Below are 16,054 nucleotides of genomic sequence, written 5' to 3' on the forward strand. Positions count from 1 at the left end.
CGTAGTCATGGGTCAACTGGCCCCATGGCACCTATAATGCCTGCAGAGGATCCGCGTCCGCAACAGCAGCAACGATATGTTCAGCGAGTCGTTGGTACACAAATACCATACCAATACAGTGCTACCCCAGTCGCAGCCACACAGTGTGCTTCTCGCCAGACGGGGGTAGGAGGACTTCATCGCGGTATCCAAGCTCCCGCTGTGAATGTGCAGGCCGCGCGAACGACGCCGCGCACTCAGCAAGAGCAGTGGCTCATCGATGCGCAACCAGACCTTCAAGGAACGCCTGTCACGACCGTACCGGCTATTTCCGCCAAGCAAGGCACTGTGGGGGCTGCTGTCCGTCCTCGTATTGAATTGCTCGTGCCGCGCGACGTGTGGCGTCTGCGAGCTCTGCCACCACTCCAACGTTATATCGCCTACCACCATATGGTAGAGCTAGGATGTCGGATGAGCCAGTGTGGCCAAGCTAGCGAAGAATACCTCAAGCTTTGGAATCGAATCGTGAACGTCCAAACGAGCTTGATGGAGAGAGAGATGGAGTTGGCGAACAAATTCAAGGAGAACACGGCCGAGACCAGGGCAAGTTGGAGCCAACTCGTGGCATTTCAGACTGTCGAGACACCAGTCAATTGGGAGATGCGGGTGGCCTACAAGAACTATCGCGATCGCGCCACTGCATGTGGGACGCCTGCTGAGGATCTGGCGGTCGAGTCTCAGCCATCCACATCTGGCCAAGTGCTGGAACAGCAGAAGCCAGATACGTGGCAAAAGCCGGTACCGAAGCCTCAGACTTCTATATCTTCTGAGCCTACCGTTACTTCGTCAGTACCAGTAGAGACTATCAGACCAGACCAGGTAAAACATCCCCTGGACACAGTCTCGGTCCCTCCATACCCCGGCGAGCTCGAGGACTTTACGCCGCACGAAGTCACCGGAAGGTACAAATGCAACCACCAATTTGAAACCGGGGACTGCTGCACAGAAGGCGTCACAAAGGAAAGAAAGAGAGCTTCAATCTCGCGGGATAAATCGGCGTGGAAACGAAAGATGGAAGAGTTGGTCAAGAAGGGCGACTTGGATAAGAGCCATATTACATGGAAGACGGAACAGTCACCCAAGCGAAGTGAAGACCAGACGATGAAGCATGCAGAGAAAGAGCGACTGCGGGGTGAAAAGAAGGCGGATGCCAGCGCGAAGAAAGAAGCGAGAAAGGAACGCAGCAAGAAATGGCGAGAGCAGCCACACAATGCGAATGATGCAGGAGCTGCACTTGGACCTATTCTGGCACCGAATTCGCTTGAACAGGACGTCGCGTCTACTTCTGAAGTTGATTCTGAGCTTTCTCCAGAAGAGCAGGCTGCTGACGCTGAGGCCGCATTTCAAGAGGAAGTCGCAAAAAAGCTAAAGAAGTACGAGTGGGATATCAAGAGATGTCGGCTCTACGAGAGGAGAAAGAAGTGGCCTAATTGGCCACGCTTTAATGAGTATTGGGAGGTCAAACATCTTGAGGCTCAGGGTTTCCAGCTTTCACCGGAGCAGATAATCATCTCGAAGGGTGATGAACCGTCTGGAATTCCGGACAAGAACCCCGCGTTTGTGAAGAAGAAGGCCGAAGAGATGGTGCCGACGCTGGTTCAGGAGCCGGTAGACGCGGAAGAGAGCTCTGAGGTAGACGATTCGAACTTGGATGATTTGTTCGAGGATGCAGATGAAGCGGTCGAGTAAGATGATCCAGGATTAGACGATCTGTTCGAGGACGATGAGCCGGGGTCCTAGGAAATATTCCCGAACTATGTGCATCATTCGAGCGCGGCTTCGGCCGATGTGAAGGGTCGTTACCAATCCGTCTCGCAAGGCCGCAGCGATGGCCTTAATGACTAGGAACAACGTCGAATAGACGATAGAATGAGAACCACTCCTCATATACAACATCGCGCATCACTGCCAACCTGAAACATAATGTCCTCGCATCGTGAAGTGGCGATCGAAGTATGACTTATTTGCATGAGTGTCGTTCTCACAACGCTTTTGAAAGGCTCTGGGAATGAATCGCATTGTGCAGGCCTGTGCTCAACACCAACTTCGTGACGTTCTCTTGTATGAACGATGCCGTTGTACTTGGTGCGTGCACGACGTCACGAAAGGAGAACCTAGTTGTAGTTCTTTTCACTCTGGGAAGGTTTTGCAAATCCTGGAACCTAGATAGTCAGCCCAGTATTTTCATACAGACCGCTGGGTCACGTTTACCAGTAGAGACTGCCGTCTACCTGCCCATCCACGAAATATTGTTACTCATATAACAAGATGCAGTCTTACGCGCACAACAAAGGTAACTACGTTTACGTCCGCCGTAAGCGCACAAGATCGGTCGAAGTGCGCCGTGCAGACGATCTCCACCGCCACTCCCTATCCTCTTTGTCATCCGAGGAACGCATCTTACATTACGTTGGCGGAGAGCGCACGCGCGTCTGCCGTTGTCATGATGCGGGACGACATGGCGAGAGGACGTCCACCGTAGCATGCGAATCAAGGCATCTAAGCGCCAGCATCATGCTATATCTCGACCGTCATGGCCTTGAATCCTGCAGCTTCGCTGACTTCCGGAAGTATCGCGCAAGCCGAGAAGCGAAGTGGGCGATGGAAGGCGTATTTGTTGAAGACTTTCACTATACCAGCCGGAACAAAGACTTCGTGTGTCGCTGCTCACAACCAAGGAAGCATAGCTATCAGACGCCGCGCCATCCTGAGATCGTCGAGCAATGCGCGGAGTTCTTCTGTATGCACACGGATAAGAACACTGTTACAAAGGACCAGTGGAAGGGCGTGAATGGCGATGAGCCCCCGGCGTACACACCCAGTGTAGACTTCCTATCCGGTTCCGTGGAATCCGGTTCCATGACCTTCGGTTCCATGACATGCGGTTCCATGACATCCAGTTCCGTGCATAATTCGCGGCCAAGCTCGTCCGGACATGCTGGGGAGAAGTCTAGGCCACGAGCCTCGCTAGAGACGAGGATACGTGACACTGCCGAGCGTATATCTTCGATCATCCCAGGCCTTCATCGTAGTGCTTCGATTCCAGCACGAGAGCCAGAGATGCCCCCTCAAGTATGGCAGAAGGGTCGTCCATCGGTCTTGATATCTCAACACGGTAACTCTTCGCGTGATAGCACGCCCATGGGCTCGGCTCCCCCATCTACGCGCTCAGCCTCACCAGCAGTGCCGCACACGCGCCATCATCGGGTCGATTCTGTTCATGATACGTCCTCGATCTATGCAGATGCCCAGGCCACGATGGGCATGTTTCCCGGAATCCAGACAGATGCAAGTGTAGCAAGGGCTAGAGATATGCTGGGTGTGACTGGTCTGTATACGAACGAGACGTACCTGCCCACATCCACTAACCTATCTGTAGTGAGCGGGCAGTCCAGTGTTGGAACCATTAAGAGCGAAAGGTCGCCACCGTTTGCCTATGACGAATGGTACCAGGGCAACCCACCTCGCTGGGTGATTGAGAAGGACAGCGAAGAGCTACTACCGTCGACTTTGTACGTGAACGGCGATAGGGCGGATTCATTCGGTTTCGATGCGCCAGCGACTCATAGACCAGTGGCAGAGCTTCCTGCGCGTAGATCGCCAGTCGAACTTCCCGCTCGTGGGTCGCCAGTCGAACTTCCAGGTAAGCCAACACACCAACGGCATACTGCAACGCTAAAGAAGCTTGAAGGTCGAACTTGGGATACGAGGTCGGAGTTGGAGGCCAAGGCCAAACGCTTCAGCGTTCGGTGCACAGAGGCACCCCCTAGTACGTCCACTCCTGCACACGACACCGAACGATTAAGCTCACGTTTCCACAAGGCTTCCGACACCATCCCGTCTTCACTTCCTGATCAGGTGGATTTCCTTGAGCGTTGTGCTGTGCCGAATTCTTGGAAAGACCCTACACCTACTGGGAATTGCCAGTTGTGCTTCAAGTCTTACCATGACGCAGACAAGAATCCTGTCATAGCACCTCCCTGCGGTTGCTCCATGCATGACCGATGTCTCATGGACAATCTGCGCACGCTTGATGAGAAGGTCGGCAGGTGCCCAATATGCCAGGTGTACTTGTGCAACCGTAGTCTAGCCGAGCGCATCGGCAATGACATCGAACAGATCTTCGAATTGCAAGTCAATCCATTACGAGAGGAGGTCACCCTCAATTTCCCACAGCGGAGTAAGGGCATTATATGTAGTACGGAGGAGGGCGTTGCTGTCACGCAGCTTCGTCTACTCAAGGACTACGTCGATGTCCATGCCGAAGAGATCTTTCGTCTATGGGAAGGTAATCGTGCAGAGCCCGATTGGTTTGGAGGCGTAGTACGTCCCGCCGTCCAACTCTTCCAAGGGTGGAACCCCGCTATGCGAAGCCGCTTCTTTTCAAATGAGGACGCTTTCCTCAAACTCCTCGCATGGGCAGAATTGGTGCGCTTGATGAACATCAGCTGTGCGAAGAAGAAACAGTCCAAGCGTACCAATGCACAGTTTCCGCGATTGGGAGAGTTGCATCGTAAGTTTTTAAAGGCCGTGGAGCGATACAACAAAGAAAAAATGGCCTGGGATACGAGTCGCTCTGGTGTTTATGAACACGACAGGATCGCGACGGATATTGTCGACGTCGCGATGAACACACAGGTGCCGTAGACAATCATGTAAAATACTACAAATGTAATTAGTTCGCATTCATCGAAGTATCACAAAGCCATGTGTCGGAAAGTACATACGCGTCTTAACCCAGTAAACAGCTGCGCGATCCCGGTCTGGACTGGTCTTGCCCTACGGCACGCATAACACATTCATGACGTGTCATTTGATCGATACCGACTCGACAGGACGTGCGGATATGACGATCTGTAGTATGAAGCGTTGGTTGCGCCTCGGCATCGTCTGATGGCGTGGTAGATGAAACAAGATGCGAGGCGATTGAAAGCGCGGCGGTCCGTGCACGGGAGAGCTCCACCGCGTCAGGTGCAGCGATCGTCTACAAACATCGAGCTGCGCTCTGCTCAGGACCAATTCAATACTGCATGCCAGGCTTACGTTTACTTGTACTTGATAGTGCTGTGTTAAGGATTATGGTAAGGCCTCATGTTGAAGGGTAGAGTCATGACGTCATACCCACTTGTCCTCTCGAACTTCTCCTTCACACACGAACCTGAGCGCGTCGCTACTCCCACAACTTTCGTGCCTCCACGATGGACAGCCAATTCGTCCGGGAGCCAGCTTCGTCAACGCTGGATGCGAGCGCAACCGTAACTTCATCCACATGAGTACCGGAGGCCCCGCGCCATATCACTCGTCCGCACAATAGAGCTCCGGGGCTGCGATACTGTGCACTTAGCTAATGACCACCTGACTCTCAGAACAGTGATAATGCATTTACAAGCATCAATCTCGCATTACCTTCGGCAGTCGTTCATAAGAAGAATACATGGACCAATCTCGAGGTCGACCAAGCCTCCGGCTATTCTCCCAAGGACAAAAGGCACTGGCTATAGCACGGCCACCGTATACCCTGCCGGATTAATTACTTCCAAACGTCCGCCCGCTGAACGACTGACTCCCCACATCATTTGCGCTCGTCGCATTGACGAAGCAGCCGCCTTTGCTGAAATTGGGAACTAATTGCAGTATGCAATATGTCCGAAATGCTTAATTCGAAATGCCAGATGAAGGGTTCAAATACCGGTTGTCAGCCGCATTGCGACAACATCATCCCAGTCGATTGAAACTTTGTTTCTTGCCATGATGTTTTACACATCACTTCTTTCGGTCGCGTTTGCGACGCTTTCTTTGATCTCGCCCGCTGTAAATGGACGTGCGATTGACGCTGTTGAGAGGAGACAGGATGATGGCTCGCATTGGATCAACACCTGGACTAGCATGCCACAGTTGGTGGAAGCGAGCAACATGCCGCCAGCGCCTTTCGTACGCGATCTAAACTGTGCAAGGTTGAACTCAAGAAATGCTGACATGATCACAGAGTTCCGGGAGTGTGATGCGCGATGCGACCCTCCGCCAAACCCTTCACATGTCCGTTGGCGCACCCAAGATCAAGATCACCATATCCAACACTTTCGGTGGTTCTGACCTTCCCATCACCGCAGGCTCTGTCGGTCTTCCTGCAGGTGGCGCTGCGGGCGTCAGTGGCATGCAAGCTTCACCACTAGCAGCCATTACCGTTGGTGGCAAGTCTAGCTTCACGGTACCCAAGGGCCAGGTCATTACCAGCGATGAGATTGCCTTCGAAGTCAAGCCTCAAAGCATGCTCACTGTAAGCTTGTACAGCCAGCAAGGGCAGAGTGGGGGCAGCATCACTGGTCATCCCGGCAGCAGGACTACGAGCTGGTTCGTCAGTGGAAACAAGGTCAATGCTACCACTTTCTCCGGCACTCAAAGTGTACATTGGTACTTCGTCAGCGCAGTACAAGCCTACGTACCAACCACCACGCGCTCTCTGATGGTCCTCGGTGACAGCATTACCGACGGAAGAGGTTCAGACGACAACAAGAACAACCGGTAAGCACTACTCAACCCCGCAAAACCACTTCCCGTCTAACACCACCGCAGCTGGCCCGACCTCGTACTCGCCCGTCTCCAATCCATAAACCACACCAACATCGCCGTCTGCAATCAAGCCGCCGGTGGCAACACCGTTCTAAGCGGCGGTCTCGGCCCACCCCTCCTTACCCGGTACAAGCGCGACGCCATCGAGCAACCCGGCGTGAAATGGGTCATGGTCTTCGAAGGCGTCAACGACATCGGCGGTAACGCCAACACCGCTGCTGCGCAGACATCTGTCGGCGACCGCCTCATCGCTGCGTTTAAGCAGATCGCTGCTGATGCGAAGACGGCTGGCTACACGACTATCGGCGGTACGATTGCGCCTTTTGCGGGTAATGGGTATGAGGGTGTTGAGAGGGAGAAGACGAGGAAGAGGGTGAACAAGTGGATTTTGGAGAGTGGGAACTATGATCATGCGGTTGATATTGCGAGTATGGTTGCGGATAAGACGAATGCGGAGAAGTTGGACAAGAGGTACGATAGTGGTGATGGGCTGCATCCGAGTGTTGCGGGTTATCAGGCGATTGCTGATGCGTTTCCTGTTGAGATCTTCAAGCAGTAAAGGATAGTGTAAGAGAGGAGTTGGCTTAGGATGGATGCGTTGTTCCTCGATACCATCTATTTGATGAAGTGCGACTTGAATGATGAAAGAACAGCTCGTACGTAACTAACACCCACACTTCCATCTTTCCCATGCAGCTCCCATGTATCGCTCTCAGACATGCAATCGCACCCTAACAGCAACTAGTGATGTTTCACCCAATCATGTATTTCCCGACTACGGCAGGTGCGAGTCGAGGCTCGTCATGTGCGATTACTGAGATCGATCAACCAGAAATCATTTGCCTTGGATTCCTGGTACCGGCGCCTTTCATCCAGCCAGTGCTGCAGATGCGGATGTTTGCCCACTATTCGCTGTAGAAAATCCAAATCTTTCTTTGGAGCCTCGCCTTTGATGATAAGAAGGCTGCAATCGATGAGGCGATGAAGTTCTTCGAACGCCTGGCAATGCCCATGTTGCAACCAGTATGCATGATGCTTGTCACCATCCAAGGTTAGGGAAGTCGGCCACTGCGGATGTGGATGCAAGCCTTGCTCAAAGCGTCTTTCAATTTCGAGGTATTCAGCGTCGAATTTAACTGCATAGTCGTAAGCTGTTAGACCATCCCTATCTTTTGCTTCGATGTCTTCTAAAGTCATCTTTGCTGTGAGACAGGCGAGTATGGTAGGTCTATCTTGATGAGTTTCTTGACGCATGTTACAAAGCCAATGCAGCGCGTTTTGACCCATCACATCATATAAGCGCGCATCGGCTCCTCGACCGAGCAGATACTTGGCCAAGCTAGCAATGCCTTTTTTACGGGCGAAGTGTAGCGCAGTCTCTCTCCATGTTCCTTGAACATTCACATTCGCCCCAAAAGTGTCCACAAGCTCAATGACGGAGTTCCAAATGGGCTCGTAGCCATTCATATCTTCGTCAAAGTCGTCAGTGAAGAACCTGCCAGGCCCAGTACGGGAGCAGCATTGTCGTGTAGCGATGTGCAGGGCAGTCTCTCCGTTGGCGTCTAGCATGTCTGTGCTAACAACATTGGGAGGTTTTGTCGATTCCATCAAAACCTCGTAGCAAGACCGCAAACCACCTTTATAACCAGTCGCGATATTGTGAAGGATTGTACGGCCGTTTTCATCGGTTTCATTGATAGAGCCACCTTCTTGTAGGTGGAGATTCAGTAGGATCTTGAGTGCTTGTGGCTCTCCAACAGTAGCAGCAATGTGAGCGGGTGTTCCGGACCATCTATACCCAGGCATCCAATCGGGACTTTCCTGCCAAGTTACGTCATTGTAATGGTCCACTAGACCCTCCAGCATGCTATCATGCTTTGTGATTTTATGCCCAGTTTGAGTGGACGCTCGTGAACCATGGCGAATGAGACTCTGTATAACGTCTAGTCGTCCATTGTGTGCAGCAATATGCAAAGGTATCTGTCTAACGTAGTCTCGAGCATTTGGATCCGCTCCATGAAATAGCAACCATTCGATCACATGCAGCTGGCTCTGGAGTGTAGCGTAGAACAAAACAGTTCGATGCATAGAATCGATCTTGTCCAGGTCAGATGGACTTTGACAGTAAGTATGCTCAAGAATTTCGAGAAGGCCATGTAGGGCAACAATATGAGCCAGTTTGACTCCTTCTTCCGGATGATGGCCGCATACTACACGTGCCTGCAGTTGGAGCCACCGGGTGTGATGTTGATTGACTGGATCGAGTATTGGATGGTAATTGTCTATACGATGAATGCTACCACTCCGTGAGAAGTGTCGTAAGCCTTCGTACAATGCGTAACGCAATAACGGGTATCGATGATTCATTTCTTTCTTGAGTCTCGACTCTTCTGCGGGCGCAACGCAAAATCGAACAGGGCCAATGGTTTGTAAGACTTCGTAAGCGTAATCGAAGAGGCGCCGTGCAATTAAGTCATGAGTAATCGCTGGCTGGATGCGAAACATAGTTGTGTCTGGGTCGTGTTCCGGTGTACTTTGGAAGAAGTCCAGAACTGATGAATGTACAGGTAGAACAGAGTCCTTCAGCTTAGGGCGGCGGGAGACTTTGAACCCACGGAAACCGAAGGTTTTCACGATCATCAGTAGATCTCCGGCGTAGGCGATTTCGTCTGAAATAGCGTCCTCCAGGGTCTGACCTCTAGCCGGGCTCGTGGATATGGCGGTGGCGAGCTCTCTGAGCGTGAGTGGCCGGGATGTAGTGGTGACCCAGTGTAAAATCTCCACAACTCTTACTCGGTCATGTTCTGATATTGCCGACCACATGCGACGATACATCGCGTCTAGACCACGCGGGAATGAGTCGACGGTTTTCTCCATGTCGATCGTTCGTACCTTTTTCAAGGCATTGATAGCGAAACTGACCCAAAGGTAAGTACCTTCTGACTGGTCACGAAGTTTCTTTCCGATGTATGCACTCAGTTCGCGTGGACAGCGTAGACTGGATATGCGATGGTCAATGAATCTGGAGATATCGGATTCAACGCGCGACCTATAATCTGGTTCGAGTCGCAATCTAGGAAAAGCTTCCAAAGCTTGCTTGATAGAGTAAGGATGATTGCGGCTGACTACGATGAGCCTCAAAGAGCTGCGGTATGTCTCGGATTCGTGTTCAGACTTTGAGTCGTAAAGGTTCCGGATCTTGATCAAAAAGTCGTTGAGGCCGTCTTCATCACACTCGTCCAAGCCGTCGAGAACACATGTAACGGGTTTGGTATCTATGTGAACCAGAATCCGAGCGAAAATGGCCCACAGGGTTTGAAACTTCCTATCGTCGAATAGGCTAGGCCCGTGTTTGTCGTAATCATCCAAAGCATGTTCGAACAGCGATGGCTGTTGATCAATCAGCTGATAGATGATACCGCGGAGAATGGAGGCACCGTTGTTCTTTCCGCGGTCTCGGCTGCAGAAGAAATGAACAACGTGGCCAGCCGACGGTTGGTTTTTCAATAAGCTAACAAGATGAAGCGCAAGCATGGTCTTCCCTTTACCAGCATCTCCGGAAATCCACAGCTGGCCCGGGGAATTGTTCAGCCAACTCTTGTAGTGGGAACTCTTCACAATCCACCAACAAGTCCCCTTAGTTCTTGGTCCTTTACGCTCTTCGAGAGTCTGCCGATAGTCGTCTGGATCGTCCACTAAGGCGGCCAAAAGATCTTGTGTAAAAGATGTGCGTGTTGGGACTTGCTGAGCGGGTGCGTGGAAATGGTTGACGTTGCCGACATGCGAGCTATCTCCAGTGACGATAGAGCCTTGGTTAAGCGTGGATCCGTAAGTGTTGTCCCCTATGAACGTAGATGAAGCCTTGTCGTTCATCATTGGCAACTCGTGTATTCCAGGCTCTTAGGTGCCAGACACATCATCCCTCTGATGTATGGAGCGCATACACGTTTGTGTCAACAAACTTGGTGTGGGTTAGTTAGACTGCACGATCCCATCTTGGCTTGCGCAATCATGTAGGTTTCCGCAAGCCCCTAAGTCTGCCGGTACCACGGCGGTTCCAGGTCGGGTAAATCAACGGCGAGATAGTGTCGCTTTATCTTCATGCGTTATGGCACCAAAATTTTAGAAGATCAAATCTTGTTTGAACAAAAGCATCACCACTCAACCTTGAAGTCCTCCGCGTCTTCTTCGGTATCCGCTTTCTTCCAAAGCTCATCTCCCCCAGCAACTCCATTCTCATCAACAACCCAGGAGTCATTTTCGACTTGCTCCCACCAGTTGATCAGGATCGCAGTCAACGGCGTTCCCCAGCCAGGTACGAAGGGATTACCTATGCCGCGATGATACAACACATCCTGACCCGGCTCATGTGCTTTGACTTTGGTATCATCACCTCGCAGAACATAACCGTTACCCCCCAGAGGAAATGGAAGCAGTAACGTGCCACAATACGAGTAGAAGTCGTCGGGCTGAACGTATAGTCCTCCGCGATTGTCCAAAATGCTAGATCCACGTTTAGGCTTCCAGTTCTCCTGGTCGCGCTCGGAAATGAGCTCGATGCCTGATGTGCGCCACGGGAAAAGTAGAAACAGATAATTCTCGGATGTCCCGTGTTGCGGCTCTTCGAGAGTAGCATCGGGGTGTCTGTTTTGCATCTCCGCTCCTACGCGATGGATGAAGTCCTCATCAGGCACATCGAGCTGCGGTGCGATAGATTTGAATGGAGGTTTCTTGGCTCTTGAGAGAAACATGCGTACGAACGGCGGGATCGACGGGTACTTACTCAGGACCTCGATCGAGATCAGGCCTTCTTCTTGTTTCCTTCTTTTCTTGCGCTGGGGTTCCTCGTCTCGTTTCTGGTCTCCATCCTCGTTGTTTTTGTCTTGCTTTTCGGATGCAGGCATCCTCTTCGCGATAACATCAACCAATTTACCCCACACATCTAGCACCTGATCCATCTCTTTCTCCGTACACAGCTCAACTCTCCACCCCTGCGTCGCAAGATTATCAGGTTCGCCAAACCCAGGGTTCTGCGCATCTATAACAAACTTCCCAGATTCGACGCAGTCCCAATAGAGTTGTAGAACTTTATCAAGGTCAGCCCACGGAAGCTTCATCTCATCGGGTTCATAGGGTGAGGTGAATGCGTCTTCCAAGTAGGTAACCTGCTGCGTTTGCAGATTGTAAACCAGCCCAGCTGGATCATACCCCGTGTTCTGGTACAACACGATGAGATCAGCGTGGTCATCATCCCAATCCTCCCATGACTGGGTTCGCAAACCGTAACGACCGTGAGGGTTGACAAGTCCAACGAGGACTGGGTCGAAAGCTAGATGATTACTGGCTTCGTTGGGTACGACTAGATCGATGCCAGATAGAAATTCTGTGAGTTCATCGTCAAGGTCAAATTCGAAGCCTGGGGAAGCTGGATCTAGTGAGTGTATGGCGAACCAATTGCGCTGGATGGTGGGTTCGTGTTCAGGTGGAAGGTGCGAGCGGGCATGGGCGACAATGCGATTGTGCAACTCGATGGACTTTGCTACGTTCCAACTCATGCTGGAAGTGATTGCTGAAGAAAAAATAAGATGTTGTATCCAGAGCACCATGAAGGTAGCTGCAGTCGGGTTGCCGCGAATCGAGAGTGAACACAAGGAGTGGTGGTTGTAAAGGCAGAACCTTGCGAGTGTCGAAGGAAGGAGCCGGGTAGCCGAAAACGCACAGATGTCATGACGGACTAGGAAGCTGCTATGCGTCTAGCTTCGACTGCTGCCTGGCGTCGTTCAAATGTTCAGCGCTCGGCATACTAACTTGTAGTTTGGTCAGCGGAATAATTGTGATAGCTTTAGGTTATACTGTCGCACTCAAAAATCTTTAACTTATTACGTTTACTTAGAACTAAGAAACGCTATCTTTAGAGTTACTAGCGTTCTTCTTAACTAATAGTATCTCTCTAAATTATTAGAAGCCTTTATATATACTTATAGTACTATAGTAATATACTAGATAGTACTTTAGTAAATAATATTAAAGCTATTATAATTATACTATATACTAAAGTATAATTTTAAAGACTAAGCCTAACCTAGAACTAGACTGCAGTCTAAGTTAAAGGCGCACTCTATTCTTTCTGTGATAGCTTTGGGGCCACCTAGCTCGAATCTGTGATCACCTTCCAAGGTTATGACGAAACACCATACTTGCTCACATGATCTTCTTAGGACGCTCAACTTAATCGATTCAAACGGGAAGCTGCCAAAAATGAACATCAACTGGTATTGAAGTACAAACGCTGCAGAGCATAACCACAACCATGCGATCCCATCATGACCATATAATCACCAACCCTAAACTTAACAAACACCCAATCAACCCATCACTCCTCCATCTTCTCCCCCCCAACAACCCCCGCATTCCCCTCCCCCAAATGCTTCAACAACCAACTCCTCTTAAAATACGTATTCGGATGCACAATCGTATCCAAATCATTACTACTCCAGCTCCCCTCGTCCTTAACCTTCTTAATCTCCTTCTTGTGACTCCACTCAAACACACGATTGCACGCAACATGATACCTCTGTTTCCCCACATCCTCCTTAACCGTCTTGAGCACATCCCTATCATTAACACCCACACGCTGCAACATCGTGAGCAGCTTTTCCGGGGCGAAAGTGCGGTAAGGGCAGCCGTGCGATTGACCAGCCCCAGGCAGGGCCTCAGTGAGGAGCTTCTGGCAGGAATACGGTGTGTAGCCGCGGCCGCGACGGTTTGCATCGCCGCCCACGTCGCCGTAGGCGTGGCGGATGTTGTATTTGTATTCTTTTTGGAATTTCTCGTCGGTGATGAGCTTGAAGCTGCGGCGCCAGAAGACGAGGCATTCGTCGAGGCTGAGGCCGATGCCTTTGAGGAAGAGGGTGTATTGCAGACGGCCGAAGTGCTTGAGATGCGAGTCGTCGCGCAGTCTGTTGTGCAGGTTGCGCATGCAGAGGGGGAAGTGTTGGGAGAGGGTGTCGATGCTGTTTGCGGTGATGGTGGAGAGACCGTCGATGTTGGCGTCGGAGGTCGAGTAGGCGGCGTCGGGCGTTGTGAAGGATTGGGAGAGGTGGGCGAGGATGGGGGCGAGGCGGTCGTCTTCGTCGAGGCGGGGGAGGGCGCGGGCTGTTAGCTACATGATTTTTAGTGATGCCTCCCGTGATGTGTGTAGCGGAGCCCATACCTCTAGTGCCTCGTCCAGCTTCTTCGTAAACTCAGCAACCACTAGACTCATCTGCTCTCGTTGCGGAACATACGCCATTCCCCTCTTCAAGAGTACCTTTCTTTGCGCAACAAGTTCAGGTACCCTCTCCCAATCAACCTTGAACCACTCCTGATCCTCAGTCTTCTTAATCCCACTCGCCGCATGCAACTCATCCCTCAGCTCCCGCTTCTCATCTTCCTTAACCTCCGTCCAATCCAGGTTGAGGCTGTTGACGAATTGTTGCCGCTCTCGCAGATCATCATCCTTGAACCGCAGCGTAAACAGCATAGTCTCTAGCCGCGAAAACCGCCGTCGCAGGTCCTCTGTTGACGAAAACGCAAGGCGCAGTATGAAGTGTGAATAGTGGTCTCTCCGTCGCTCTTCTTGTAGTTTCTGACTTCGTGACGAGTCCGATCGCAGTGGTAGGTACTTTTCCAGTATGCTCTTCATGTACTCGGCGGTCTCTTCGGGGCCTTTGTTGCGGAAACTGCAGGCTTCGAGTTCGGAGAGGACTGCGTCGCACGCTGTTAGCACGATCAGGTAGTCGTGATGAGAAGTGCATACCCTTCAGCCTGTTGATTGCCCATGTCTCAAACTCTTCCAGTGTAATCTCTGCGGTGGGTGGCAGCGTGTAGAAGTTCAGTCGGTGTTCATAGTTCTGCTGCTGGAACTCTGCTTTCTTAAATTGTTGCCTCTTGGGATCAATCTGCGCGCGTCGCTTGGGGTCAACTCGGGAGTAGTCGTGGCGGATCATGATGTTGAGGTTTCTTGCGTTGTTCGGCGGCTTGCACGTCTCCACGGTTGATGGGGGTGTTAAAGTGGCAGGCGCGTTCGCGTGCACGCGTAAAGCACGCTAGCCACATGTAGCGCACGCGCTGCTCGCGTGTCTGATTGGGTCATCATTACTTGCCATGTTCCCAGACCCAGCGGTTCAGAATGGCATGCGAGTCTTAGCATCGTTTCCCTGTATTCTATACCGAACCCTATCTATGCCCGTGCAACCCTGCATCTAGGTGCAGCCCCGCTCTCATCACATCATTGCTCAGCCCATGAGGTCACCCAGCGCGTTCACATAAGCCATCGGAACAGTTGTCGCACCCTCAGCCAGGAAGTCCTCCTTCTTGCTAACGCCGGTAAGCACAGCCAGAGTCCCACCCAGCTTCCCGTCGATGCCAAATTGGATATCCGTGTTCAATCTGTCGCCCACCATGCATGTTCTGCTTCGGTCGAACTTGAACTTGCCTTCTATCGCGTCCATCATGGCCTGACTCGGCTTACCCAAAGACAACGGGGCTCGACCAATCGCTCTCTCAAGCGCAGCACCTGATGCACCAGCACCGGGGAACAGAGAGTGCGCATTTGGCAGTGTGCTGTCGATGTTGGTCGCGAGATACACCGCGCCACGTTGTAGGTACTGGAACGCGATTGCCGTCTTCAGGTAGTTGGAGTGGAAGTCCAGACCACTCAACACGACGCCGACATCTGGATCGAGCAGGCTGCCATTTGCAATAGCCTCGAAGTCCTCTGGCTGCCGGAACTCGCGCCGGTAAGCAGGGTCTGTACCACCAATGTATGGGACACCTTCAGCTTCGAGCTCCTGTTCTACGCCCGACTCTCCTAGCACGAATACCTTGTTCTTCGGCGCGGGGAGCTTGAGGATACGAGCGATATATACGGCGGCGCTGTAGGACGATCCGAAGACTTCTTCCTGATATCGTGTCAGCCAATGGTCATACTCTGGGCTCCTGCTTACTTACCACCTGGGCGGGGATACCAAGTTTTTCAAACTTCTTCTTGTAGTCTGCGCGCGACTTGGTGCTGTTGTTCGTGACAAAGACGAGTTGTTTGCCTGGAGTCAGTCAGCCAGATTTCAACATTGCTGCGTGGCAGGTGAGTGTCTTACCTTTACTCCTCAGCATCTCGAGGGTTTCTGGGACCTTCTCGTATAGGTGATCACCGGACCAGAGGACGCCTATCCTTCGTCACGATCAGTAGATGGCCACAGGTACTATAGCGATCGCAAGCAAGAGACATGGTTGTAGGAACAAGGCTGGCGCATACCATCGCAGTCGAAGAGGAAGACCTGAGCATCTGGTCAGTAAAGTATCTGGCAACCGGAGATTCTAGGCGCATACATCGAACTTGTCCAAGAACTCGTCTATGGCTTTCTTATCGCCAGACAGAAATTGAGGTTTCGCCATAACGTCTGTC

The 16,054-nt window shown here is 51.7% G+C and overlaps 6 protein-coding genes across 6 annotated transcripts; 3 read left to right on the plus strand and 3 right to left on the minus strand.

Moving 5' to 3' along the window:
• Window positions 1-36: 36 nt before the first annotated feature.
• Window positions 37-1,728, plus strand: J4E84_011021 (uncharacterized protein; the record flags this gene model as incomplete). The annotated part of the gene is made up of 1 exon (XM_049393576.1): window positions 37-1,728. One exon carries the CDS (start codon window positions 37-39, stop codon window positions 1,726-1,728), a length of 1,692 nt encoding a protein of 563 aa, XP_049238708.1.
• An 825-nt stretch (window positions 1,729-2,553) lies between these two features.
• On the plus strand, window positions 2,554-4,686 carry J4E84_011022 (uncharacterized protein; the record flags this gene model as incomplete). The annotated part of the gene is made up of 1 exon (XM_049393577.1): window positions 2,554-4,686. One exon carries the CDS (start codon window positions 2,554-2,556, stop codon window positions 4,684-4,686), a length of 2,133 nt encoding a protein of 710 aa, XP_049238709.1.
• Window positions 4,687-6,073: 1,387 nt separating this feature from the next.
• J4E84_011023 (uncharacterized protein) lies at window positions 6,074-7,168 on the plus strand (the record flags this gene model as incomplete). Its single annotated transcript, XM_049393578.1, has 2 exons — window positions 6,074-6,561; window positions 6,613-7,168. 2 exons carry the CDS (start codon window positions 6,074-6,076, stop codon window positions 7,166-7,168), a joined length of 1,044 nt encoding a protein of 347 aa, XP_049238710.1.
• A 3,595-nt stretch (window positions 7,169-10,763) lies between these two features.
• J4E84_011024 (uncharacterized protein) lies at window positions 10,764-12,164 on the minus strand (the record flags this gene model as incomplete). The annotated part of the gene is made up of 1 exon (XM_049393579.1): window positions 10,764-12,164. The coding sequence occupies one exon, from the start codon at window positions 12,162-12,164 to the stop codon at window positions 10,764-10,766; it is 1,401 nt and encodes a 466-aa protein (XP_049238711.1).
• Window positions 12,165-12,982: 818 nt separating this feature from the next.
• J4E84_011025 (uncharacterized protein) lies at window positions 12,983-14,597 on the minus strand (the record flags this gene model as incomplete). Its single annotated transcript, XM_049393580.1, has 3 exons — window positions 12,983-13,771; window positions 13,823-14,355; window positions 14,408-14,597. The coding sequence occupies 3 exons, from the start codon at window positions 14,595-14,597 to the stop codon at window positions 12,983-12,985; spliced, it is 1,512 nt and encodes a 503-aa protein (XP_049238712.1).
• Window positions 14,598-14,885: 288 nt separating this feature from the next.
• On the minus strand, window positions 14,886-16,044 carry J4E84_011026 (uncharacterized protein; the record flags this gene model as incomplete). Its single annotated transcript, XM_049393581.1, has 5 exons — window positions 14,886-15,551; window positions 15,601-15,692; window positions 15,747-15,815; window positions 15,905-15,926; window positions 15,979-16,044. 5 exons carry the CDS (start codon window positions 16,042-16,044, stop codon window positions 14,886-14,888), a joined length of 915 nt encoding a protein of 304 aa, XP_049238713.1.
• Window positions 16,045-16,054: the final 10 nt, after the last annotated feature.

Source organism: Alternaria hordeiaustralica, assembly GCF_023758085.1.
Source record: "Alternaria hordeiaustralica strain BMP 2776 chromosome Unknown scaffold_52, whole genome shotgun sequence".
Lineage (NCBI taxonomy): Eukaryota > Fungi > Ascomycota > Dothideomycetes > Pleosporales > Pleosporaceae > Alternaria > Alternaria hordeiaustralica.